This window comes from Takifugu rubripes, chromosome 8 (genome assembly GCF_901000725.2).
Source record: "Takifugu rubripes chromosome 8, fTakRub1.2, whole genome shotgun sequence".
Lineage (NCBI taxonomy): Eukaryota > Metazoa > Chordata > Actinopteri > Tetraodontiformes > Tetraodontidae > Takifugu > Takifugu rubripes.
Window position 1 is genome coordinate 255,258 of NC_042292.1, and position 26,333 is coordinate 281,590.

General features: G+C 40.4%; 1 protein-coding gene across 7 annotated transcripts; it reads left to right on the plus strand.

Annotated features, from left to right (window-relative positions):
- Positions 1-374: 374 nt before the first annotated feature.
- Positions 375-25,130, plus strand: ilf3b (interleukin enhancer binding factor 3b). 7 transcript variants are annotated; one of them, XM_011606017.2, is made up of 18 exons: positions 376-480; positions 1,351-1,430; positions 5,843-6,066; positions 6,173-6,347; positions 7,997-8,141; positions 9,537-9,628; positions 14,458-14,553; positions 14,899-15,010; positions 15,093-15,190; positions 15,281-15,392; positions 15,543-15,656; positions 17,504-17,709; positions 17,970-18,143; positions 18,225-18,506; positions 18,903-19,023; positions 19,092-19,139; positions 21,282-21,665; positions 23,495-25,130. In XM_011606017.2, exons 2-18 carry the CDS (start codon positions 1,428-1,430, stop codon positions 23,635-23,637), a joined length of 2,529 nt encoding a protein of 842 aa, XP_011604319.1. In that variant the 5' UTR covers positions 376-480; positions 1,351-1,427; the 3' UTR covers positions 23,638-25,130. The 7 variants fall into 7 exon arrangements, with proteins under 7 accessions (XP_029695615.1, XP_011604319.1, XP_011604318.1 ...); XM_011606016.2 differs by lacking the exon at positions 9,537-9,628 and adding an exon at positions 10,241-10,338; XM_029839755.1 differs by lacking the exons at positions 9,537-9,628; positions 21,282-21,665; positions 23,495-25,130 and adding exons at positions 10,241-10,338; positions 19,540-20,041 and having other exon boundaries at positions 375-480.
- The last annotated feature ends 1,203 nt before the right edge of the window (positions 25,131-26,333 follow it).

Here is a 26,333-nt window from a genome sequence, read left to right on the forward strand (position 1 = left end):
GTTGTTGGCTTTGAAAAATATTTACTTTAAAAAGGAACTTGAAAGGATACGGGGAGAGACATACTTTATTTATGTATTTAAATAAGGAATTAATACCACTGATGTGTCTTTTATTTCAAATTTAATTTCTCATGTGTTTGCAATATCAAGCGTTGGTTGTTCCAGATTCAGTATATAAGCAAAACTAAAGTTTGTTTCCATATGAAAAGGTTAAACATTACATATCAGTTGCAGTTAATTTTTCAATAAATGTTGAGTTTGGCCCGTGACTTTACTTCACCGCTTAATTTTGGCCCACTGTGAATTTGAGTTTGACACCCCTGTTCTAGGGCCTTTGTGCAATACTCTGTATGCAATACGCTGATATTTGTCACGTGAGAGTTTTGACCAATGAGCTCAATGGGAGTGTTTTTATTTGCATTGTTGCGGCCGAAACTGGTTGCTTGTTCTGCATCGTAACAGCGCAGTAACAAAACCCCGGTAAGTAAAAAGAGAAATGTCCCTCAAATGTTAGCATGTGTGTAAGATATATCAACAATGCACAACAATATTGCTACAACAGCTTTTTGATGTTTTTAATTTTGTTTAACACACAGCACAATGCCGCGTTGGTAAGCTAACAGCTAAGAGTGGCTAAACAGCTGCCGTCCTGATTATTTTATAGAATATAACAGTAAAATAAAACAATCTGTTTACATTGAGTATCTGTCATACCGTAATTAGAATATGTTTTTAGTTGCTGAAAATTGTATTGTAGGGTGAAATGTAACGGCATCGCCAATAGGCCCGGCGCCAGCATGAAGTTACTGCCCACTAAACATTAGACGTCTGATGGACGTGCAGGATGTCTACTCTATATATTGCATCCGCCGGGCAATAACCGTTTCTGGACCTTTACAGGACGTGCAAAATAGGTCCATGACTTGGACGGTAATGGGCAGTTCATATATTCACACACACACACACACACACACATGTATGTATATATATATATATGTGTGTGTGTGTGTGTGTGTGTGTGTGTGTCACAATAAATGTGGGGAAATTAACTTCTTATAATAAATAAAAAATAAATTAAAAAAAATTAACCCTTTCATACAGGTAAAATGTGGAATTTTGAAAACATGACCTTGCCAAGAGGCTCCAGTAAAAATTAAACATGCAAAACCCACAAAAACAAATCGACAATACACCCCAAGAAATGCACATGTTCAGGGATAAGCATGGACAATGTTTGTATACATGATAAAATTTTGGATACATTTTTCATGTGAGATATTAAATGTCATAGAACACAATTTAATCTTGAAACAAAAATGTTCCTAAAATGTACATGTTTATTCTTTATAGAAGAAGAATTTTCTGAAAGGAGATCCTTTGTGAATTTGAAGTGTTCATTGGATATTGAAGTTGGCAGATCTTTGACAATGGTAAATATTGCTTTTTTTTTTTTACAATGTCAATTTGTTAAAGGCTGTCTGGTTATATGAAAGTGATTGAAGGTTGATTATCCGGCACATATTTTGGACTATTCAGGCTATGGCACATTTTTGCCTCTGAATAGTATTTAAAAATTTGTGAGAAGAGGAACTCAATCCGAGAGGATGACATGCAGCAATGGTGATCTTGGAGCTGAGGTGAAGGCTACCCTGGGTGTAAGTCAGGGGTTGACATACCGTATTTTCACGATCATAAGGTGCACTGTATTAAAATGCGCAGTCTCAGTTATGGGTGCTATTTCTGTATTTAAAACATACATAAGGCGCATCGTATTATTAGGCGCATGCTGAAACATACAGTAAAAAATGACAACGGAAGTAAAACAGTGAGTTTCGACACATTTATTGAACAAAATATTCATTCTTCCGCCACAAAACCATCAAAGTTTTCATCTTCTGTATCTGAATTAAACAGCTGCACTATTTCAATGTCCAACATCCTGAATTCCTCTTCTTAATCATCTGAATCGGACTCAACGACCGGTTCCGGTTCAGCGTTGATTTTGTGAAAGCTCTTCCAATACATGAAGATGGTATCATAGCCCATGCGTCTACAATCCACCTGCATATGGTGGCATAACTTGCCCACCGCTGCCTCATAGTCTTTGTGAAGGAGTGTTCGCCCTCCGTCATCCAGCGCTCTGTCCGTTTCCGTGGCAGCTGAGAACCACGGTGAACGACGACTTCTCGTGCCCCATTGTGCGTATCGTGATGTGGCTGGGTGCGGTTATCTTGTCGCGTTAGATGGCCACCCTCTCCTGGTTAGGGTTAGGGAAGATGGCCTCCCTCTCCTGGCTAGGGTTAGGGAAGATGGCCACCCTCTCCTGGTTAGGGTTAGGGAAGATGGCCACCCTCTCCTGGTAATCCGCTGGCAGCCGCTGCGCAACAGTTGTCCTTGCGCGTATGGAGAGATGCCGCCTCCTCATAAAGCGAAAACACTAAGATTGCTCGATTGCCATTTTCAGCCGCATATTCGATGGCCTGCAGTTTAAAGTAAGCCTCATTCATATGCGTCTCGCTTGACCGGCGCCATTTTAGGGTATCCTTATGCGTAGGTGTGCCGCTAATCGATTGGCGGAGCGTTTACCGTACTGCACCCACCAAAGGCGCACAGCAGATTTTGGAACTCAGTCCACACACAAGGCGCTCCATATTAATAAGGCGCACCGTCAATTTTTGAGAAAATCTCAGTGTTTTAGGTCTGCCTTATAGTCGTGAAAATACGGTACTTTAACACTCAAAGAGCCTTTTGGACCCAGTTTCCATAAAAAAGAAATTGCCAGGAGCTGCAATTCTTTTTTGACATTTAAAATGTACCGTATTTTCCGGACTCCTTTTTTTCCAAAGTTTGTCAGGGCTTGTACTCTGGAGCGACTTATATAAATACATTATTACAGAATTTCACATGTTCGTTATTTTCACACTGACAACCACAAGAGGGAGCTCTAGGCGTGTGTACCTGAGGAACGAGTTCCTTTAGCGACGCAGAAGAAGAAGCGGTGCTTCGTCTATGGAGTTAGACTTGATTGTTTGGTAACCTTGCTCGGATGTTCTTTATGGTATAGTTATCTGAATAACTGTTAATATGTTAAGTTAACAAAGCAGACACGTACTCATAGTACGAATAGTGTTTTGAATTTATGTAATAAATAAAGTACTACAGAAAATTACATTTTATTTCTGTATACAACAAAACTCAGTGTTCAGTGTGTTCAGGTGTGTTGTCATGTCTACCATAAAAGTGCAGCTTTTCCAGTTACTCTGGCTGTTCTAGCTCTGAAAAGGCTAGCCCTTTGCTGCTCAGGAATGTTTAACAATTTCCAGACATGCAGTCAAATGCCTTAGCACAAACCTTCTGGACAGCCACATCTTTGTAAGACAGCAAGACATTGAAGTACATACTTCCATCTCATCCAGTGACAAACGAAACTGAAGGCTCTTTAAAGTTTTTGCTATTTACAGTCTGAATGACAACATTCATCACCTCTGTGCATTCCGGCCAAAGTTTTTGAGTGCACAGTGGCAGTTATTGGCAGGTTTGCAATAAAATGTCAGCCACTTTCTGTCCTCTCTTTCTGAGTAATGGTGAGTGTGTCAGGCTATGGGAGTGAGTGATTGTTAGGAGTGTATTTTCCAAACCTTTTCTAATTTCTAACCTATATTGTCACCCTGGGTGGTGTTTAATCACATTGGGGAGCACTTTTCTGTAATTGTTGGTCGTTTGTTCACTGTCTTTTTTGGAATTTTTTGGCTGGGAGTCTCAAGGTTGGAAAAACTAACCCACACACATGCCGTCAAACTCTCCTCACCGGTGTGTCCATGGAGGTGTGTGCTGTGGGAAGGATTGTGGGTCACGGAAGCATGAAGTCTGCTTCCAGGATGAACAGCACGGTGGTGGTTTTTGTGGACTGCACCGATAAGGCTGATCAGCTGGTGGAGGCTGTAGTGGTTATCTATGGTGTGCTGACGCCGCTGTTTCCTCTGGCCAGTTAAGAAGGTGGTGGTTTCGAATGTCCCTCCCTTCCTCTAGAACAAGTTATGGCTGCGGGAGCTCAGCTGACATGGACGCGTCGTGTTCCCGATGAGGTGGATTCCTCTGGGCTGCAAGTCCCCACTGCTGAGACATCCTTTAGAAGACAAGTGTCCATAGTTCTAAGCAATAACAAAGACCCAAACAAACAAACAAAGAAACAAACAAAGAGATAGCCCCCAACCCTGCTGTCCAGGATACAGGCGTTCATTGTGGATTTTCTCTGGGACTGTCTGTTTTGGATATCATAGGAAGGAGGACTTGGCTTGGTCCACCTGGAGAGCAGAGGAGCGACGTTCAGGCTCTAGTTTGTCCAAAAGCTGCTGTGTGGTCCACCGGATCTGGTCTGGAGACCTGTGGCTAAAGCTGTGTTGAGGCGATGTAGTGGACTGGGGTTGGCAGCACCCATGTTTCTAATGGACCTAAGAGGGGTCAGAATGGATGACCTCCCAGGGTTTTATCACAGACTTTCTAAGGTATGGAGGTTGTTTACACAGGGGAGATGGGCTACCTGCAACTCCATTTTCTGGCTTCTGGAGGAACTGGTGATCTATGGGACCCATTTCGGGTGTGAGGCAGGACCACAACTGGCCCAGAAAATGCATAAGGCTGGTGTCATCCCACTGGGGCAGTTGGTGAACGTGTGTGGGCCCCGGTTGGACAATGCAGCAGCACTGGCTCGGCATGCAGGCGTGAGGTCAGTGAGGGTCCTGAACCAGCTGTTGGGAGGGTGGAGACATCAACTGGAGCTGATAAGTGAGTTCTGTAAAGGACGGAGGCCAGCTAATCATAACGACCCTTTTCTGGACGTGAGGTTAACACCCGCGTTGGGGAATGTTCCTGACTCGCAGCTGCTTTTGAAAAACGTGCAACCTACAATGGAGGATCCTTCACGGGGCTGAGTGTCCATCCTGTGACCACAGAGAGATGGTGTTCCACTGTTTCTCAGAGTGTGGTCGCCTCTCTGTGCTGTTCTTGATGCTCAGTCAGATGTTCTCCCTACTTGGTGAAGCCTTCTACACAAACTGTCTTTATTATGGGTTTCAGATACAACAGGAGAGAGAAAGCTAAGTGCCAGTTACTGAACTTCCTTATGGGTCAGACAAAACTGGCCTACATTACATCTACATTAACAGGAGGAACAAGATAGGCCGATCTCTGGACTGGGATCTTCAGACCATCTTCTGTAGGATGGTGAAAGCTCAAATAAGAACGGATTTTAATTTTTACAGAGCAACACGCAATTTTTTATGAGTTTAAGAGCGCATGGTGCCTCAAAGATGAACTATGTCTGGTGGAGGTCGAGGAGCTGGTCTTTGGAGGTCTCATCAACTGAATGTCTTTTTCTTTTTGTTTGGATCATGATTTTGTTCTGAAAATTACATAAATTAAATTGAGTTTTTGAAAAATCAATCAAATCTGTGTGTGTGTGTGTGTGTGTGTGTGAGTGAGTGAGTGAGTGAGTGAGAGAGAAATGGAGGCATATCTGGTTTTCTGCACAATATGTCTTTGAATAGATAGCCACACGTGGCTCCCAGAGCCACAGGTTGGCGACCCCTGGTGTAACTGATTGTGAAGGCAGTGTAACCAGAAGCTAGGGCCTTAGCTCTCACATTGCTGCAGTGGTCTGGACCTAAATCCACTATCTCTGCTAATAGCTGTATGCATGTTTGAATGGGTGTGTGGTAGGGTTGATCTGGTTTTTACTTTTTCATTTAACTTCCATGTGAAACAATTTGTATTACATTGTATATATTAAAGTTGCATACAGATAAAGCTTGAAGTGTAAAATTCAGTTTCCTCTTTCATCCAGCCTCCACCAATGCGTCATCGTTCCATGCGTGTCTTCATGAATGATGACCGACATGTTATGGCTAAACATTCGGTCATCTACCCAAGTCAGGAGGAACTGGAAAATGTACAAAATATGGTATCCCACACGGAGCGAGCCCTTAAGGCTGTGTCTGACTGGCTGGATAAGGAAGAGAAAGGAAACACAAAGTCTGAGTCTGACAGCACAGACAATGATAAGGAAAGGTTAGTAATTTTCATGAATTCACTAGTGAATTAATCCATAAACAAGATGTGTAGTTATTTGTGAAGTTTTTTTAAACTTGTTTTCCTCCATCTGTTTTTATGACAGTGAAAACAAAGATCAGGCTACACGCACTCTGCGTGGTGTAATGAGGGTGGGACTAGTTGCCAAGGGCCTACTCCTGAAAGGGGACCTGGACATAGAGCTGGTTCTTCTATGTAGGGACAAGCCTACTAGTGATCTGCTGAAAAATGTATCAGAAAATCTTGTCACACAACTCAAGGTAAGAATATCAACTGTCCGTTATGTATTTTCTGTTATTTTTAAGGTATAATAAAATTATTTAATCATTTCTAAAAGTTGACATGCATTTGTAAAGATGCTTTATATAATTGTAGCCCTCTATTCCAATGAAGACCAGAATACATATTTTAATGATGACACAAAAAGTACACGTTTAAATTTGTTAACTAAATACACTCCTGCAACATTAGATGCATCAAGGAACAGGACAGATTACAAAGTTAAACCCAAATCGAGTATAGTTCCAGTCTGTGATACATGAGCAGGTTAATGCTAGTAGTTGATTTAAAAAAATAAATAAATAAAATCATGCAAATCTTCTGTCAAGGCATTATATAGTGTATATAAATCAAAGAATATCGATTTCTAAAGAGCATCAAAGTTCAGGAGAGGAGATTGTATAGGAGAAAATGGCAGAGAAAGATGAAAGTGTGGAGCAAGGAGAAGAGATAGGTTTAAAAAAAAAATCTCAAATGTGGCTGAATTTCAAAATGAATGACAATGAAAAAATTTAATGCAGAATACTGTCATGAATAACACAATTCATTACAGATTGGTCTTATTGGGTTTATTTTCATTTTCCCATTTCCCCATTAACCCAGACTGTTGTACCCTGTGGTGTCCTATTGTGATAGTTGAGGGGCAGAACTATGAACCATTTCAGGACAAACAGCACTGTAAGCTCTTTGGGCAAAATTTCTTTGAAACCTTGCAGCACAAAAAGGGATGATATTGTTCTAATCTTAAAAAATGAAGACAGAGTACTTTGGTAATAGCCCCCTAAATTTCTGATTTCTACACTTCTCAAAGACCTGACTTCTGACTCTTGAGGTGTTTATGCACCAAACAGCACCTGGTAATATGATCATTCGGTGTCCTCTTAAATTGGTTGCATAGGTTCATCTTTGTGGCAGCTTTTTAATTCAGTTTTTACAAATCATACACATAAAATAACATCTTTATTGTCCCCAAAGTTGCAGCAAAATTTGTGGAAACATCAGCTTTTGGTGCTTTGAGCACATGCTTAAAAACTTTGTCTGTAGCCTTTGTCCTTTTAACGAAGAACAGATATCTTTTGGATGTTGGTATGTGTTTGACAGGTATCTTCTTGCATAAGTAGGATGTCACTCAAAGGAGGGGGGATACTTTTAAAGATGAATATGACTGATATTTGAAAATACATTTTGATAAATCTATCACCCCCCAGGCCTTAATGGATATTTCAAAAGCAATAAAACAAGCAATAAAAATATGTAATATCTTTATTTTCATTTTGGGATTTTCAGTGCAATTTTCTAGGCATAACATAACATAGCTGAGTACCATAGGTTCTTGGCTTGTTTCAATTTTTTTTAAGTATTAAAAATGGCCATGACTATGACACAATACATTACATCTGCATCACATCCAATATTGGATACATGATTTTTCAAGGTTCTGCCACAGCTCTGCTTTGCAGTATAGAAATATATTTATGTATAAATGATATATCGTTGTTAAGTCAGCCCAACTTGTGACTTGTAACAAATTGTACCAAGATATTGAAAGATCCCTGGCAAGTTAGTTCCTATAACTGAGTTTATCCATTTTTAAGGAAAGTGGTTTATGTCTTCAATATTATATCTTCAGGCAACAGAAGACAAGTATGTGGTGACAGCGAAAACAAATGAAGCTTGCATAATTATCAAGAACAGCAAGGTGCCTCCCCTTACTCTGACTATTCACCTGACCTCCCCAGTGGTTCGGGAGGATGTAGAAAAGGTTTCTGCTGGAGGTAAGTTTAAACAGAAGGACCTTGAGCTGACTGCTGAAGATTTTTTTTTTTTTATGCGGTTCCCCAACACAAATATTAGCAAAATGAAGGCTCACTGAGAATTTGCCCAAACATGGAAGAAACTACATTGTTTGCATGTTTTTGTCATGATGGACAGTTTGCATTGCAGCAAAAATGAGTAGCAGAACATGCAGTAAATATTGACCCAACAAATGACCAATTTGGTCTCGGACATAACAGTGAAGGCTTATGGTCACAGATTATGGCATGGGGCACTGTAGTTATGTCTAGCTTCACACAGTTCAGCCTTGGTTATAACTTAGGTTGATGAGCATAAAGCTAACTGTACTGCAAAACAAGGTTTGAAATTAGAGGACAAAATTGTTTTTGCATTATAAAAGTTTGATAGTGATGAGTATTTCTTTGTATGTAGGGGATTAACCTTGACATTATCTGTATCCCTGAGCTAACACTGATACCCATTTTGGCTCTTTTTTAAGCCATCAGTTTTGCTGCAGTGTGGACTTGTTTAGATACACCCCTTTTGTGCACTTGATAACTTGTGAACCTCAGGTTCAAATTCTGATTCTCTCTGTCAAGCCTTCTAGTTTGTCAATTTATAGGGACGCTGGACCTTTGACCAACTGGCCGCTCTCTGTCTCGGAAGGGGCAAATTGCAGTGCACCCAGTATAGGGGAAAAGGGGAAGGGGGTTTTACCTCCTGTTAGTAACACCTAAATTAGAGCAGACCCTACCTCCCTCAGAAGCACTGTATGACGTATGAAGGGGTGCAGTGATTGTCAGTATGTTTAATTTTTTTTACCAATACAACACAAGTATATGAGTTAAATAGAATAGAATACAAAATTTTAGTGGATTTGTTTTGCAACACAGTGTAACAAGTAATTGCACTTTAGAATTTATTTAAAATTTTGCTTTACACATACAGGTTGGAGACTTTTGCAGATGTATTGACAGACTTATTAGAAAGAGTAGTTAGATCTATTTGGTCACACAGTTGATTTGGTTGATTTTTTTGTTGTACAGAAAAGATTTTCTGTGTATCATTGCACCTCTTTACCATTAAAAAAATCCTACTTTAACATTTTGGTACTGTAAATACATGCAATAATAAATACATATTTTATGTATTTATTTTATTGAACATGAATTTTATTTTCTACTAAATACAGCTAATGATATCACATTACCGTACTCATAGTACTGGGCTTAGTTATGCAGGGAGGTTAAAATAATCATTCTGGAGAGATGTCTCCCCCTTCTCTTTCTCCTCCTGCCTGTGGTTTGGAAAGGCTGCTTGTGTTCCCCTTGGCCGTCTGACAGAACTCCCCTTGGTCAAACTGTACCTTGTCTTCTTATTCCACCTGCCAATAGAATCGCTTTCAGTCAACGATCCCCTGGATGTTCTGGACAGGCAGAAATGCCTAACTGCCTTGGCATCTCTTCGCCACGCAAAGTGGTTCCAGGTTTGGATCTCGTCTTTGTCTCTTAAACAGAATTAGTTTAAAGTATGGTTTTATTGTTGAATGTTCTTTTGCCTTTAATTTGAACATCCCATGTGTATATTGTATATTTTGTTATTACTCCTTTGAAGTGTACTTAAGGTGATTGTTACATAGGAAACCTTTATGATTAACCTAGTCATGTGTATACCTTCTGAATACCACTGCAGTATAGATATTACTGGAGTGTTGCATTTCAAACTGACTCAAGACCATAGTGATGAATGTTTATGAATCTCAAACTATATTAAATGAGTTTAAAGATATATGCATACTATATTGTGAATATATAGACCATATTCTGTCCCCATCTTTTCTGGGTAATTCTGGGCAAGTTTTGTCTTTTCAGTGTCCTTACCACTAGTGGTGGTTTCTGCACCCACACAGGGTTTTCCTGTATTATGGCTGATTGCACCCCACACTTATTGTAATCAAAAGGTCGACTTCTTATAGTTCTTTGTGGTTTGTTAAATATGAAGAGTGTGCAGGCAATGCCCTTTTCCTTGGCCTTTCTGCTCAAAATGCCTTCAAAGTTTACCTATTTCAAACTGAAAAGAAGAATTTTCCGACTTTAAGGGCTGGACATTTTTACCGAGAGGAGACAGGCTACACCAGTGCAAGCGAAAGCTGTCACAGCCCCAAGAGGCCACTACTCTGAGACACACTCTAAGAAGGTGGTGCAAATACACAACATGGGGTCTTGTGGGGTATTCACAGCTTTGAGGTGTCTGGGAACACTAGAATTGGCAGTCACCTTGGTAGCCCTTACTCTTCAGATGAGAGCAGGTTAACACTGACCACATAAAACAGATTTGAGAAACTCACAGTTCATACTGCTGCCTGCAACATCTAAAGCATGACAGGTTGGTTAGTAGTGATATGGGGACGCATATAGGGCTGGGCTGGAAACGGTATCATTATATACGTTTTTTGTATCGGTTGATATACACTGCTCAAAAAAATGAAAGGAACATGTTTTATTGAGCATGGAATCAAATCAATTGAACCTCTCTGATAATGATCTGATTAGTTAAGTGGCAGAGGGCATTGTTAATCATATCCAGCTATATTGGTTTTGATGGACTTAACAACAGGTGCACGAGAGTGGCAACAATGAGAAAACTCCCCAAAATAGGACTGGTTTTACACATGGAGGTAATTTCAAGTTACTCCCTCCTGATCTTTTTGGCTGGTTTTCCACTAGTGCTGGTTTTGGCTGTGATCATTATCACTACTGGCATTATGAGACGATTCCTTAACCCTATAGAAGTTGCACAGGTTGTCCAACTCCTCCATGATGGCACAGCCACACGCGTTGTAGCAAGAAAATTCAATGTGTCTCCCAGCACAATCTCCAGAACATGGAGGAGATTACAGGAGACAGGAAGTCACACTGGGAGAGCTGGACAGGGCCATAGAAGGTCTTCAGTCCATGAGTAGGACCTATACCTGCTCCTCTGTGCAAGGCAGAACAGGTTGAGCACTGCTCGTGCCCTACAGAATGACCTCCAGCAGGCCACTAGTGTGAAGGCCTCTGCCCAAACAATCAGAAACAGATTTCATGAGGGTGGCCTGAGGGCCCGACGTCCCGTAGCAGACCCTGTGTCCACTGCCCAGCACCTTGGGAGCTCGACTGGCATTTGCAAGAGAACACCGGAATTGGCAAGTCCCCCACTGGTGCTCTGTACTTTTTACAGATGAGAGCAGGTTCACCCTGAGCACCTGTGATAGACGTGAAAGAGTCAGGAGAAGACGAGGGTAACACTATGTTGCCTATAACATCGTTCGACATGACAGGTTTGGTGGTGTGTCAATGATGGTCTGGGGAGGCATATCCATAGAGGGACGCACAGACCTCTACTGGCTAGAAAATGGCAGTCTGACTCCGATTAGGTATCGGGATCAAAACCTTGAACCCATTGTCAGACCCTACACTGGTGCAGGAGGTCCCGGGTTCTTCCTGATGCACGACAATGCGAGGCCTCATGTGGCACGAGTATGCAGGCAGTACCTGGAGGATGAATGAATTGATACAATTGAATGGCCTTCGCGATCACCTCACTTAAACCCAATAGAACACCTCTGGGGCATTATGTTTCGGTCCATCAGGCACTGCCAAGGGGCTCCTCAGACTTTACAGGAGCTCAGGGATGCCCATACTCAGATCTGAGAGGCCATGCCACATGACAACATCTGTCGTCTCATTAGGAGCATGCTGCAATGTTGTCAAGCATGCATACAAGCACGTGGGGGCCACACAAGATATTGAGAAGCATTTTGACTTGCAGAAATTGAATTGTGGAAAAATGGACTAGCCTGCCGCGTCATTATTTGACTCTGATTTTCAGGGTGTCTATACAATTAAAACCTCTGTAGGCTGAAAACTTTTATTTTGCTTAAAGGATGTGGCATTGCCCTGTCTATCTGTATAGATATCCAACATAATTTTTTGATGTGGTTTCAAAGTGTTCCTTTAATTTTTTAAGCAGTTTATATATATATATATATATATATATATATATATATATATATATACAGTAAAAATGGCATGGAAATATGAGGGGGTACTGATTGTAGGGATGCACAAGTTCTTTTTTGCCATCCGAGACAACCTGGAGAAATTATGTTCATGTTTTCTCCACCAGTCCAGAGGAGTATATTAAAGAAGCTCCCCAATGAATTCGGTTTCTTTTTCAAGCCCAATGGCAGAGGTGGTCCGCTGGTAGCCCTCCTTCTGCACTTTGGTCTGTTGCTCCCTGCCTGGCCCTGCCTGTGACCCTGGTCCTAGCCCTGGTCTTCATCCATGATTTCAGACACCAATCTCATTTTAACAGCCCCTACCTTTTCTGGATTGATGTATTGGAGCTTATAACCTAGGGTCCACGAGGGTAACCATATCAAGGAGATCAACTGTGTCACAAGCATAGTTTTCATCAAGAGAGGCCATTATTGTTGTTTTCATTTCTTTTGTGAGCTAAGTGTCTCTCTCACTGACTTTCAGCAAATTGGAGTGGAAAAAGTGGAGCAGAGGTTTAATGTAAGAAACTGTCACATGCTACTCCCCAGAAAGGGAGTCTGTAAGGTTTAATGCTGCATTCATTGACTCTCAAGAATGTCAATATCCCACTATGTTGGGATCAGGTGTCTGTTGTGTTTGTCAGAAGAGAGAACTTCAGCGATGGCCTTTTGTTGCTCTAGAACCCTTTCCAACATCTTCTGTCTTGAGTCCTACCTAGTTTTTGACTCTGTGACCAGCTTGTGTGTGGAAAAATGGAGACGTTTCTGTGATTTGAGATACCGTTGCAGAGTATCTCTCCATGGTGGACTGCTGCTTGTTAGGTAGTGCTGCGGCTGTAGATGTTGGACGTTGGCAAATACGTATTTGCTCCAAAGCTGGGCTGAGGTAGTAAAAAAAGGTTTGTTGTTTTGCCACTCTTAGTGGGGATGATGGTCTTACATACAGAAAGTTACAGACCACATTGGGCTGACTACGGTCCGATTTGTTGAAACCAAAAATCTGCAATACTGATGAGCTGATTTTGCTCGGTTTATTTACAATTTCTTTGCGCACTGTGGCACTCATTTACTATTCCCATACTCCATGTGAAGAACCAAGTTGAGAAAATGGCGAAGTTAAACATACTGTTACATTATTGACTGTTAGCATTTCACTTTAACTGATCAGTGATCACTCTATGTTGACAGGTTACCAGAGAGCGAGTGCCTTTATTCAGGCAACCAACTGCGCTTCACAACTTCTGGTTTCTAACAGCAAAAGAAAATTATCACGCATTTTATCAAATGCATTTTTATTGATATTGACTGCATATCTATCGTGGAACATATCATTATCTTTTTTTTTTTTTTTTGGCCCAGCCCTAGATGCATGTCCTTAAAAGGGTCCACACAAACTTCCATTACCAAACAATATGCTGGAACATAGTGCCCTGGGTTTCATCGGAAGCAATACAAATTAATGCTGGGTATATGTAGCTGCAGTATTTCAACACCTGAATAATGAAGGCTATTGAGTGGGTGGCTATTCCTCTGACCAAAATTTAGGAGACCATCTAATCAAAAGTATGCCTCCCAGGCATTGTAGGCTGTGCATTCAGGTGTGTGAATGCTTGCGGAAATCCACATAAATTGGATCAGCCTGTGGAACAGTTTTAATTTTTCCCTTTTGAATTTAGATGATTATATTAGGTGATTGATTTAGGTGATTTCCACTGATGCTTCTTTGATTATTTTGTTCTCACGTGGTTACACTATTTAATCAATGACGATTTTCAATGACAAAATTTAATTAACTGAGATCTGGGATGTGTGATCTCCTTTGTTGTTTATCACAGTGTATATTGTTATGTGTGTACAGTATTAATAGCTTACATAAATGATTCAAATTTTAATAACTTTCCAAATCATACAGTTTTTTTACGCTTTGATTAACCGAAACAAGACTATTACATCTTAACGTGCTTTTCTCTGGTAGTGCTCTAGACACGTCACTTTTTTTTTTTAAGAAACAATTTCATCTACTAAATTTTATTGATGTTCCGCTACATCTTTTTTGAATGGATTCAAAGGTTTAATTGACACCCATAATATTGTTTGCTATGAACATGCGCTCACAAATGTGATAATGTTTTTTGAATAGGGTCAGGAAAGCAATATTGTCATAATTATTTCCATACAGTCCATATGAATTCATTTGTATACTGTTTCTTGTACCTTTGTTGCCTCTTGTGCTTTATACAGTTAAGTGCATGTCTCGATCCAATTTGTTTTCCCAGGCCAGAGCCAATGGCCTACGTTCTTGTGTCATTGTCATCCGGATCTTACGGGACCTTTGTGCCCGCGTCCCCACTTGGGCACCGCTTCGTGGATGGGTGAGATGTCCTCCATTAAGAGTTGTATAATTTAATATATTTTGCAATCTTTTTAGCTTTATGTGGTGTCTATATTTCTGTCTGCCTGTCTGTCTGTGAATGATCACATTGTTTTTATTGAGTTGCTTTTTTCTTGACAGAAAATTGAGTCATTTTGAGAGTGCTGCTAAACAACATGGGGGTTTGATACTTGGAACTGTATCATAGACCTTAAAAAGTATATTTTCCTCATGGAATGCCAAGGGAAAATGTAAAGCACCATTTGATCACTGGTTTATAGCGCAGTGACCAAAGATTTGTGACACATAAAAGTATGGATATGTCCTTCCATGATATGCTCTGTAGCCTCTGGAGCTCATCTGTGAGAAAGCCATTGGGACAGGGAACCGTCCCATGGGGGCAGGGGAAGCTCTGCGGAGGGTATTAGAGTGCCTGGCTTCAGGAATCCTTTTGGCAGGTAATTATGTATGCCTCCTCTGTGTGTTTTAAGTGTTTTGTTCATAATGTTTTTAATATATTATGCAATATCCATGCTGTAGATGGAGCAGGAATCTCTGACCCATGTGAAAAGGAGGCCATAGATGCAATTGATCACTTGGATCTACAGCAGCGAGAAGACATTACAATAAGTGCACAAGTGAGTCGGATAAAACACTGTGTATTTGTGTATCTGTCTATTTTATATGGTGGTTAATGATAAACCAAACCCCATTTCTGGCATTCTCAGCATGCTTTAAGACTGTCAGCATTTGGACAACTTCACAAAGTGCTTGGAATGGATCCCCTTCCTTCTAAAATGCCCAAAAAGCCTCGTAGCGAAACACCTATTGAGTACACAGGTAAACTTTGACATATACACATCAGTAGGAGCTGCTGTTCTGTTTTTGGTTATTTTTATTTTTTTATTTTTTTAAGATTTCTGTTATGTTGGTGCATTGTAAAATGTGCATAGTATGATCTTGTGGTAAACGTATATGTCTGCAATTCAGTGCAAATTCCACCCAGCACAATGTACAACCCTTCAATGAAAAGGCCTATTGAGGAAGAAGATGGGACTGATGACAAGAGCCCAAATAAGAAGAAGAAGAAGTTGCAAAAAAAATGTAAATACACATAATTAATATGTATTTATGTGTTTTATTCAACTCTGAACACTCCACATGTGTATGAAAATGGGGAGTCGTTATTTTTTTTGTTTTCCAGAGCCTTTCAAGTCTTTTTTTCAATTTGTAATGTTGCAACCTTCTGCTAAAACAAAAGAAAAACTTTTAATATTTGCTAATCAGTCTACACTCCATACCCTACAACTGAAGTTTAGAAATATTTACAATTTTTAGAATTGTTTGGAAACATCAAAAGGCAGAAACAAAGATATTGCATTCACGCAAGTCTTCACTTAGTGCGTTGTTAAAGCCCCTTTGACAGCGGAGGGTTTACACATTACATTACATTCTGTCAACATTATGGACCCGAGCTTATGTGGTTTATGTTCAGATTTAATGGGTGATTTCTGTAAACAGCTGAGTGAAAAAATAGATGACGGCACACTGAAATGCAGTCATTCCAATATTAAATACAAACTGCCCTAATTTTGTTTATTATTCTTAAAACAGCAGGCTACAGTTATGTTTTAGGTATGTGGAAGTTTATTTTTATTTTATTAATTTTTCCACAAAAAAGGCAAGATGGACTCTGTATAGTGGTTGCTTAAAGCTCATATTTTGGAGGCCAAATATCTGGTCCACTCTGAGGGGCAAGAGCACCTTTGATACTGTTCAGTATCCCTGTCTCAGCTGCCAAAAAAAACACTCCCAACCACATAATGCTGCTACTGCCATGCTTGGCTGATGGATGATGTATGCAGATGATGTGGTGCCTGTATTTTCTCAAAATCAAGCCAACCCTGAGACTTGGTTGTTTCAAATTTCCAAATCAATCAATCATATAGCGTCTTTTACAATCAAAATTGTTTCTAGGCGCTTTACAGAATCCCAGGGCCTGACCCCCAAACAAGCAACAGTGGCAAGGAAAACCTCCCCTTTAACAGGAAGAAACCTTGAGCAGGATATAGGGGGACCCTCCTGCTGCTGGCCGGCTGGGCAGAGAGAGAGGAGAAGGGGGAAGGGCAGGTAGAGGATAGAATAGGGAGGAGAGGAGAGAATAGGCAGGAGAGGAGAGGTAGAGGAGAGAATAGGCATAGATCATAGAGAATACATACAGAACTACATATCAGAATTATGGAGGTACATCTGTCGTAGATTGTGCCTCGAGACAATCCTGATCTCTAAAGACAAATCTTCTGACCTTGTGATTTGGTTTTTACTCTAAGACTTCAAATTCAGCGTTAAGACCATGCCCAGACAATACTGTGTGTCTTCACAAATTGTGTCCATTCAATTGACTTTACTGCAAGTGGAGATCAATAGTTTTACAAATTACACTCTCCTTCCCTATTCCTCATTCACTATATAAGGAATTGGCTTGAGTACACTACTTTGTACACTCAGTGATAAATCGGTCAGCACTGCAGTAATGTTATTTAATTTAATTTACTGATTAATAAATGTAAGATACATTGGTTATTTGCTTGTTGGTTTACTATTATGTCCCGAAAAGTTAACTTAATAATTAGCATCATGTTTAGCTTCCCGCATGTCACTCGTAAAAGATTATGGGATATATATAAGTCAGGGAGCATCTTCTTGTTATAAATTGGCAAAAATTCTGTTTACATCTGGTCACCCTTTCAGTATTAATAGGATATACTGATCAGTGATAGTGAATGTATTCATATTAGATGGTGATGAAAGGGTCTGGAAAATAAATACAAAACGTACATATATTAATATGTATACACATATATACCTAAATGTGTGTGTGTGTGTGTGTGCGCGCGTGTGCATATACATATGTGATTACTTGCTTCATCGCTGTGTTTTCATTTTATCAGCTCCAGAGGAAAAGACCGATCTTCCACAAACTATGAATGCATTGATGAGGCTAAATCAGCTGAAGCCAGGTCTTCAGTATAAATTAGTATCTCAGACTGGCCCAGTTCATGTTCCTGTCTTTACTATGTCTGTGGAAGTGGATGGAACAGTGTTTGAAGCTTCAGGCCCTTCTAAACGTACTGCTAAGCTTCATGTAGCAGTGAAGGTGAGAGCAGCATAAATTCAGTACAATTAACAGTGCATTCCATACTTTTCAGTCTTTCACATTTTGTTAAGCAGTAGAAATTGTTTGCTCTGAATGTTTCATATCCCAGAATGACATGTAGACAGAATTTAGAGTTATTTCTAAATGACCTAGATGCTTAAGGTTGAGGAAAATCAACCTTAATTGCAATATTATAAAGTCGCAAAGTTCCAATGTTCTCATGTCATCTTTTACAACTTGTTTTTCTGAATTAACTGTAGGTTCTTCAAGACATGGGCCTTGCCACAGGAGTTGAACTAAAGACTAAACCAGTAATGTCGGAGGATGAGGTCATAATGGCCCCTTTAGAAGAATTAAAGACGGTCATCAAACCTGTTGAAACAACCTCTGTACCCTCATTAACATCCAATGTAGAGGCCCCTGATACTGCAGAGGTAACAATTTACTCTATGACATTAAGTAAAAAAGTTCTTGAGATTTTCTTTTTTTTACCAGTCATAACTCATTTTGTTTAGACTGTCCGGCAGCAGGGTCCAATTTTGACTAAAAATGGAAAGAACCCTGTAATGGAGCTGAACGAGAAACGACGTGGCCTTAAATATGAGCTAATTTCAGAGACTGGTGGCAGCCATGACAAACGCTTTGTAATGGAAGTGGATATAGACACTCAGAAGTTTCAGGGCAGTGGGTCCAATAAGAAGGTTGCCAAAGCCTACGCTGCCTTGGCTGCATTGGAGTGGCTCTCCAGTGAGGGATCTCTGGCAGACCTATCAAAAAAGAAAAAGGGACCACTCATGGTGAGCACTGAGACTACTGTACCTAACTAAAGCAGATGATTTAAGCTCAGAATTAGAATTTATCATACATCAAACTGCCTCTATGTAAAGTCACACTTGTAAATTATAATCTAACTAGAAAAATAATTGGGGAAAAATGTTTTTTTTATTCTCGGTGTGTAGTGGTTTAGTAAAGATGTACCTTAACTTCTGAAGCAGAAGCAGCAGTTGTAAATTTATGAACCTTTATGAACCTCATAACAGTATTAGTGTCACATTCAATGTAATCTATTCTATCCTGCTTAAAATCATGTCTATATATTGGATTTTTATTTACCGGTATATGCATTAACAGTGTGGTGCTCACCTTCCAGTCCGCTGGTATAAACATGTTGAAAAATCCTTGTTTTGTAACAGCATTCTCCAGCCTTTAGCATGATGGAAACCCTAGGAGTTGGAGATCCAGCTTCTTCACATGGCAGAGGGCGAGGTGGCCGAGGTCGTGGAAGAGGCAGAGCATTCCATAATGGCCAAGGAGGTAGTTGATAGAGTAGATGGAGTTTATATGGTGAGAAAGGGAGCATGTCTAACATGTCATTTTTGCAGGTGGCTATGGAACATATGGTTACAGCAACAATCTTAACAGTGGATACAGTAAGTATTTATTTAATCCATTATAGTGTACTTTAGTCAAAAGTTGATTTACTAAATGTGTCCACGTGTCAACAATGTGTTGTGGAAAATGTCCTGATGCAGAATAATTAGGATTATCCCAGTTTGATGATTTTACATTTCTCTGCTTTAAAGCCACAGGATTGAAATCAGTTTTTGTCAAGCACCTCCCTTATTCAAGACTACCATTTTCCTCTTTGGCAGCCTGTTCTGTGGACTGACCTACTTGAGTGTGAGAGGGGCAGAGAAATCTAAAAAAAATCCAATTCCATTTAAACTCAATTTGATAAACACAATCAGATAATTCATTTAACTGCCACAATTATGGCATCAATATTACAAATCTAATTTTTTTTCTTCTCTGCCCTGTCTCACTCTTTAGGTGACTTTGTGTCAGACTTCTGTGGCTACAATGAGTTTGCAACATAGATCTTCTCCTACGAGCTAGCAAAATATATAGACTTCCATAGAGAGCATAAAAGGAGACAATTCACTTGTAGTGGTCCAGCAGCATCTTGATCTCCTTCATCTCCAAGTGCACACCCTGAGGAATAAGTGAAAAGGAACACCTCTTATGACATTTATATTTCCAAATGCAGTGGATTTACCTGAAGACCTGGGAACCCCACTGCCATAAACCACTGTATATCTGTTCTCTGGGAAATAAGACTTCATTTGAGTTCAGGAACTCTGCAAAAATGCTTCCTTTAGATAATTTTCACTTTGACCTGTGCTAAGATGATCTTTAGAAGTAAAATAGTTACCGTATTTTCACGACCATAAGGCGCACTGTATTAAAAGGCGCATGCTGAAACATACAGTAAAAAAATGACACCGGAAGTAAAACAGTGAGTTTTGACACATTTATTGAACAAAATATTCATTCTTCCGCCAATGTCCAACATCCCGAATTCCTCTTCTTAATCATCTGAATCGGATTCACTGACCGGTTCCGGTTCAGCGTTGATTTTGTGAAAGCTCTTACAATACATGAAGACGGTATCATAGCCCATGCGTCTACAATCCACCCGCATATGGTGGCATAACTTGCCCGCCGCTGCCTCATAGTCTTTGTGAAGGAGTGTTCGCCTTCCGTCATCCAGCGCTCTGTCCGTTTCCGTGCCAGCCGAGAACCACGGTGAACGACGACTTCTCGTGCCCCGTTGTGCGTATCGCCACTGTGCTGGTCCCTTTTTCTCCACTTTGTGGGTCAAAGGGATGTTAAAAGTCAGAGGGATCTCATCCATGTTGGTGATGTGGCTGGGCGCGGTTATCTTGTTGCGGCAGTAGGTGCAGAAGATGGCCACCCTCTCCTGGTTAGGGTTAGGGAAGATGGCCACCCTCTCCTGGTTAGGGTTAGGGAAGATGGCCACCCTCTCCTGGTTAGGGTTAGGGAAGATGGCCACCCTCTCCTGGTTAGGGTCAGGGTTAGGGAAGATGGCCACCCTCTCCTGGTAATCCGCGGGCAGCCGCTGCGCAACAGTTGTCCTTGCGCGTAAGGAGAGATGCCGCCTCCTCATAAAGCGAAAACACTAAGATTGCTCGATTGCCATTTTCAGCCGCATATTCGATGGCCTGCAGTTTAAAGTAAGCCTCATTCATACGTGTCTCGCTTGACCGGCGCCATTTTAGGGGATCCTTACGCGTAGGTGTGCCGCTAATCGATGGGTGGAGCGTTTACCGTAGTGCACCCACCAAAGGCGCACAGCAGATTTTGGAACTCAGTCCACACACAAGGCACTCCATATTATAAGGCGCACCGTCGATTGAGAAAATCTCAGTGTTTTAGGTGCGCCTTATAGTCCTAAAAATACGGTAATTTCATTGTTGCACCTGCTGTATTTGGTACTAACAAAGAGGTACAGCATAACACTCATAACAGAGCAGTTTGTATTCAACTTATTTTAATGTTAATTCTGCACTTTGTGTCTGCCAATTGCATGAGGAGCTATTCTACTATACTGATTGCAATATTCCATGTGTTAGAAATATCACCAGGGCTTCTGGATTTATGTTTGTTAAATAAAAGGAATAACAGCCTTCATTGTAGTGCCAGTCATCAATTTTATGGAAATATAGGTTTTCATGCCAAGTTTAAGTATGTACCATGCATTTATTTCTCAGATTCCTTCAACTTTGATGGTAAAAAGGGAGAAGGTGGGCTATCCAAAAGCCCATCGACCTCAGGATCAGCACAGGGATCATACTACCAAGGTGATGGCTACAACACTCCCACATCTGCAGCCAAAGCCCCTAAAAAGAACCCCCCCTTCCATAAAGGAGGAAAGACTCTTTTTCAAGGACCACTAGGGACAATAAGTGCGGGGAATTACCTGTCTAGCAGTGGTTTAGGGCAACCATCCAATAACCAATATTGCCAGGTCTATGGACAGGGAAAGAGAAGTTTCAGCCACAGCCAGGGGAGTACAAGTGCATACACTTGCAACACAGCCTACCCAAGCCAGGTGACGGGGGGTTCTGGAGGAGGCCAGGAATACAGCTATGAAGGTGAGATTGCCTTTTGAGCACATGTTTTTGATCCCAAAGCTGGAATAAGGTGTCATAGCCTTGGGTGCAGCAATCACTACTGGCAATACCGCTGCAGTTACCTCTTGCATCTTGTTTAGTTCCTCTATGAGCCCACCCATAGGTATCACTACTATCATTTGCAATTATTACAACAACCACCGCTGCTTTTCTATCATTTCTTTTGTACCGTTAAGGGCTATATATTTATGTGCTATATGTTTATGGCCAAAATTATAATCAGGATTATTTTATCAGTATTGAAATTGGGATTATTAATCTCAATTATTTCTTGTCAATTGAAGATATTTTTTGTACTTTTAAATAAATAGTATGTGAAGAAAGCAATTCTATTCAAAATGAAGTCTCAAAGAAATTTAATAAATAATTTTTTGAAAATACTCTACAGGCTTACAAAAGACAAATTGCCATTGCATAGTGGACTTATAAAGTGCAAAAATACTAAAGCCTATGCATCAAAGGTACTTACTGCAAGAAATGGGAACATACTACAGGCCTACAAATTTAAAAAAAAAACATCTGTCCACATTTTCTGGCATTCGAGCTGACCTGAGGCAGGTCACTATATTCCCCCAGTGCTAAAGGCTCTTTTCCGAGGGGGCGTTTGTTACATGTGTGGTCACGTATTATTTGGCCAGTGTTGATAGTCACGGTAAACTCAGTGGACTAGGACGGGTTGAGGTGGCTCTCCCAGTGATCTCCTTTCTCTCCAATATGCTGGGTGTATCCTTTGCTGTGTTTGAAGTCTCACTATTAATTGGGCCCGTCTTGAAAACAAATGTTTAATGAAATATATTTGACATCCAAATTCAAAATGTATATTAGAGCACATTAATTAATAGCACTTTCATTAGCACATTTTACATTTTTTAGTTTTTCTTGAACTAATATTCGCTATATCTATGTATCTACAATTATTTACATTACTCACAGATGTAGTCATCTCAGCCTGGCCTGGATGGGTGCAACCCCTTCCTCATTTATGTATCACATCTTGACTTGTGGATTCAGAGATGAAACCATATCGAAAAGCTTGTGTCTTACATTCTTCTTTATCCTATTAAATTTAATCCAGAAGGTTGGGAGGGAGGATTTCATCATGTTTGAAAACCATGATTTCCAGCCATATTATATCAACAATGGAGGCAAATGCATTCAGGATGCTGACAGGTTTTTTTCAGAGATGGTGGCAAAATTACAAGTGGGGTTCTAACGAGAAAGCCTCTTCTGATCTCATTGAGTGCCATTGATGCTTGTGTGTGTGTGTGTGTGTGTGTGTGTGTGTGTGTGTGTGTGTGCGTGCATTAAAATGGAAAAAATTAATTGCCAGAACTAACCTCGTCCTCGAACATTGATGAACAATACTGTATGTAGATTTTGCTTTTGAAGTGGAAAGTAAACTCATTCAACCTGCCTTCATCTTCCATCTTGCTGTTGTGTTTATGCTTCTACAAGTAACCTCAGTCCCTTATGTTTTTGGGTTTGTTACAATCCTTGCACTCTAAGCTACTCATTCTGTCAGCAGAAATACCTTATCTATATGCACGCATATATACCGGTACACACATACACAAATGTGCATAAATATACACATGTATGTGTGTATATATACACGGATAGACAGACGTGTGTGTGTATATATATTGTGTGTACAAGATGTTTACCCTTTAAAGTGTACATTATTGGAAAACATTCTGACATATGCAAGACGAACTAATAATGTTTTTGTATCTGCATATGTTGCCAATGATAGTGTTACTAACATTTGTTTTACTTGAAACTATTTGTAGGTTTCAGCAATCAGTCCAACTACAACTCACAGGGTGGCGGAGAAGGTGGCAACCAGGGATTTGGCACTAATCACTCACATTACCACGATTCAGGTGGCTATATTAGAGGAGATGTAGGGATTACCAATTACCAATACAGATAGATTGTGACATGCTCTCTGGATTATTGACATCAATTATACTGTATTAGTTTGTGATTCCTAAGAAAGTTACAGATGGCTTGTAGGTGTTTATTGTATTGGCTTAAATTGTACTTTTTTTCCATGTTAACCTCAGTTATTTTGTGCTGATTTTCAGCTGAACGTACTGTTTGGTGTTGTAATTACTGATTTTAGGAGTTTCTTTATTTTCAGAAAAATTATTTCTGATGGTTAAAAGGCTGATAAACTTTGTAATGCTTTTTGACTGTTGTGGTGTTTTAAAATTGCAAGAATCTGTTATTTTCCCCCTCCAGTAATGTGTATTTCTCATATACACTATATTGTCAAAAGTATTTGCTCACCCATCCAAATAATCAGAATCAGGTGTTCCAATCACTTCCATGGCCACAGTTGTATAAAATCAAGCACCTAGGTATGCAGACTGTTTTTACAAACATTTGTGAAAGAATGGGTCACTCTCAGCTCAGTGAATTCCAGTGTGGAACTTCGATAGGATGCCACCTGTGCAACAAATCCGGTTGTGACATTTCCTCATTTCTAAATATCCCAGTCAACTATCATCTGTAACATGGAAGTGTTTGGGGACAACAGCAACTCAGCTACGAAGTGGTAGGCCACGTAAACTGATGGAGTGGGGTCAGTGGATGCTGAGGTGCATAGTGCAAAGAGATTGCCAACTTTCTGCAGAGTCAATCACTACAGACCTCCATACTTCATGTGGCCTTCAGATTAGCTCAAGAACTGCATGCAGAGAGCTTTATGGAATGGGTTTCCATGGGCGATGGACAAGTCTGGGTTTGGTGGTTGCCAGGAGAACGATACTTGTCGAACTACATTGTGTCAAGTGTAAAGTTTGATGGAGAGGGGGATTATTTTTCAGGAGCTGGGCTTGGCCCCTTAGTTCCAGTGAAAGGAACTCTGAATGCTTCAGCATACCAAGACATTTTGGACAGCATTCAACTTTGTGGGAACAGTTTGGAGCTCTTCTTCTTCCAACATGACTGTGCGCCAGTGAACTAAGCAAGGTCCTGAAAGACATGGATGACAGTCTGGTGTGGATGAAGTTGACTCTTCTGCAGAGAGTGCTCACCTCAACCTGATGAATTGGAGGGGAGACTGAGAGCCAGGCCTTCTAATCCAACATCAATGTGTGACCTCACAAATGGACTTCTGGAAGAATTTTCAAAAATTCCCAAAAACACACGTGTGGACAGCCTTCTCAGAAGAGTCGATGCTGTTATAGCTGTAAAGGGTGTACTGATGTCATATTCAACCCTATGGATTAGGAATGGGATTTCACTTAGGTTCAAATGCGAGTGAAGGTGGGTGAAGGAATACTTTTGGATAAATAATGTGTGTGTGTGTGTGTGTGTGTTCTTATGTTTATTATTGTTGTTATTGCTGTTATGTAATTCAATTATTTTTGCTACAAAATTTGGTAAGACAGTTTTAATAAAATCTAACATTTAATGACAGTTTTTTGTTTCTTTTTTTAAAAGGTTCACAAACTATGTGTTACACCAAATCAAATCAATCTTTATTTATATAGCGTCTTTTACAATCAAAATTGTTTCAAGGCGCTTTCCAGAATCCCAGGGCCTAACCCCAGACAAGCAACAGTGGCAAGGAAAAACTCCCCTTTAACAGGAAGAAACCTTGAGCAGGACCGGGCTCATGTAGGGGGACCCTCCTGCTGATGGCCGGCTGGGTAGAGAGAGGAGAGGGGAGAGGACAGGTAGAGGATAGAAAGGAGAGGAGAGGAAACCATGACCCAGTGGGGTGACAGGCCTGTCAGGTGATCATGTTTCTGGACCCCGGCAGCCTTGGCCTATAACAGTATAGCTAAGATGTTAACCTAATGATTAGACGACCCCCTAAGTATGATAATTTGTCTGTCTATGATAATAACTGGAACTACAGAATTAGTAACAATTAGCTTTTTCAAAAAGGTAGGTTTTAAGTCTGATCTTAAAAGTAGAGATGGAGTCAGCCTCCCGTACCTGGACAGGGAGCTGGTTCCATAGCAGGGGGGCCTGGTAGCTAAATGCTCGACCCCCATTCTACTCCTAGAAACTCTGGGTAGACCAGCATTCTGAGAGCGGAGCGGTCTATTGGGCTGGTAAGGTATCTCTAGCTCCTCCAGGTAGGATGGAGCTAGGCCTCTGAGGACCTTGTAAGTCAAAAGAAGGGTTTTAAAAATTATTCTAAATTTAACGGGCAGCCAATGAAGAGACGCCATTACAGGAGTTATGTGATCTCTTTTGTCAATACCTGTCAGAACTCTGGCTGCAGCATTTTGGATCAGCTGGAGGCTTCCTAAAGAGTTGTTTGGACACCCTGATAATATAGAATTACAATAGTCCAGCCTAGAAGTAACAAAAGCATGAATTAACTTTTCAGCATCATGCCGCGTCAGTAGTTTCCTAATCTTTGTGATGTTCCTCAGGTGAAAAAAGGCACTTCTAGAGACTAATTTAATGTGTGAGTTGAAGGAGAGATTTTGATCAAAAGTTACTCCTAGATTTATCACAGAGAGACTAGATGTTAACGAGATCCCATCTAGAGTGATCATGTGATCTAATCTATCCCTGAGAGGTTCAGGACCAAACACCATGACCTCAGTTTTTCCTGAGTTAAAGAGGAGGAAATTTGAAGATATCCAGGACTTTATGTCTTTA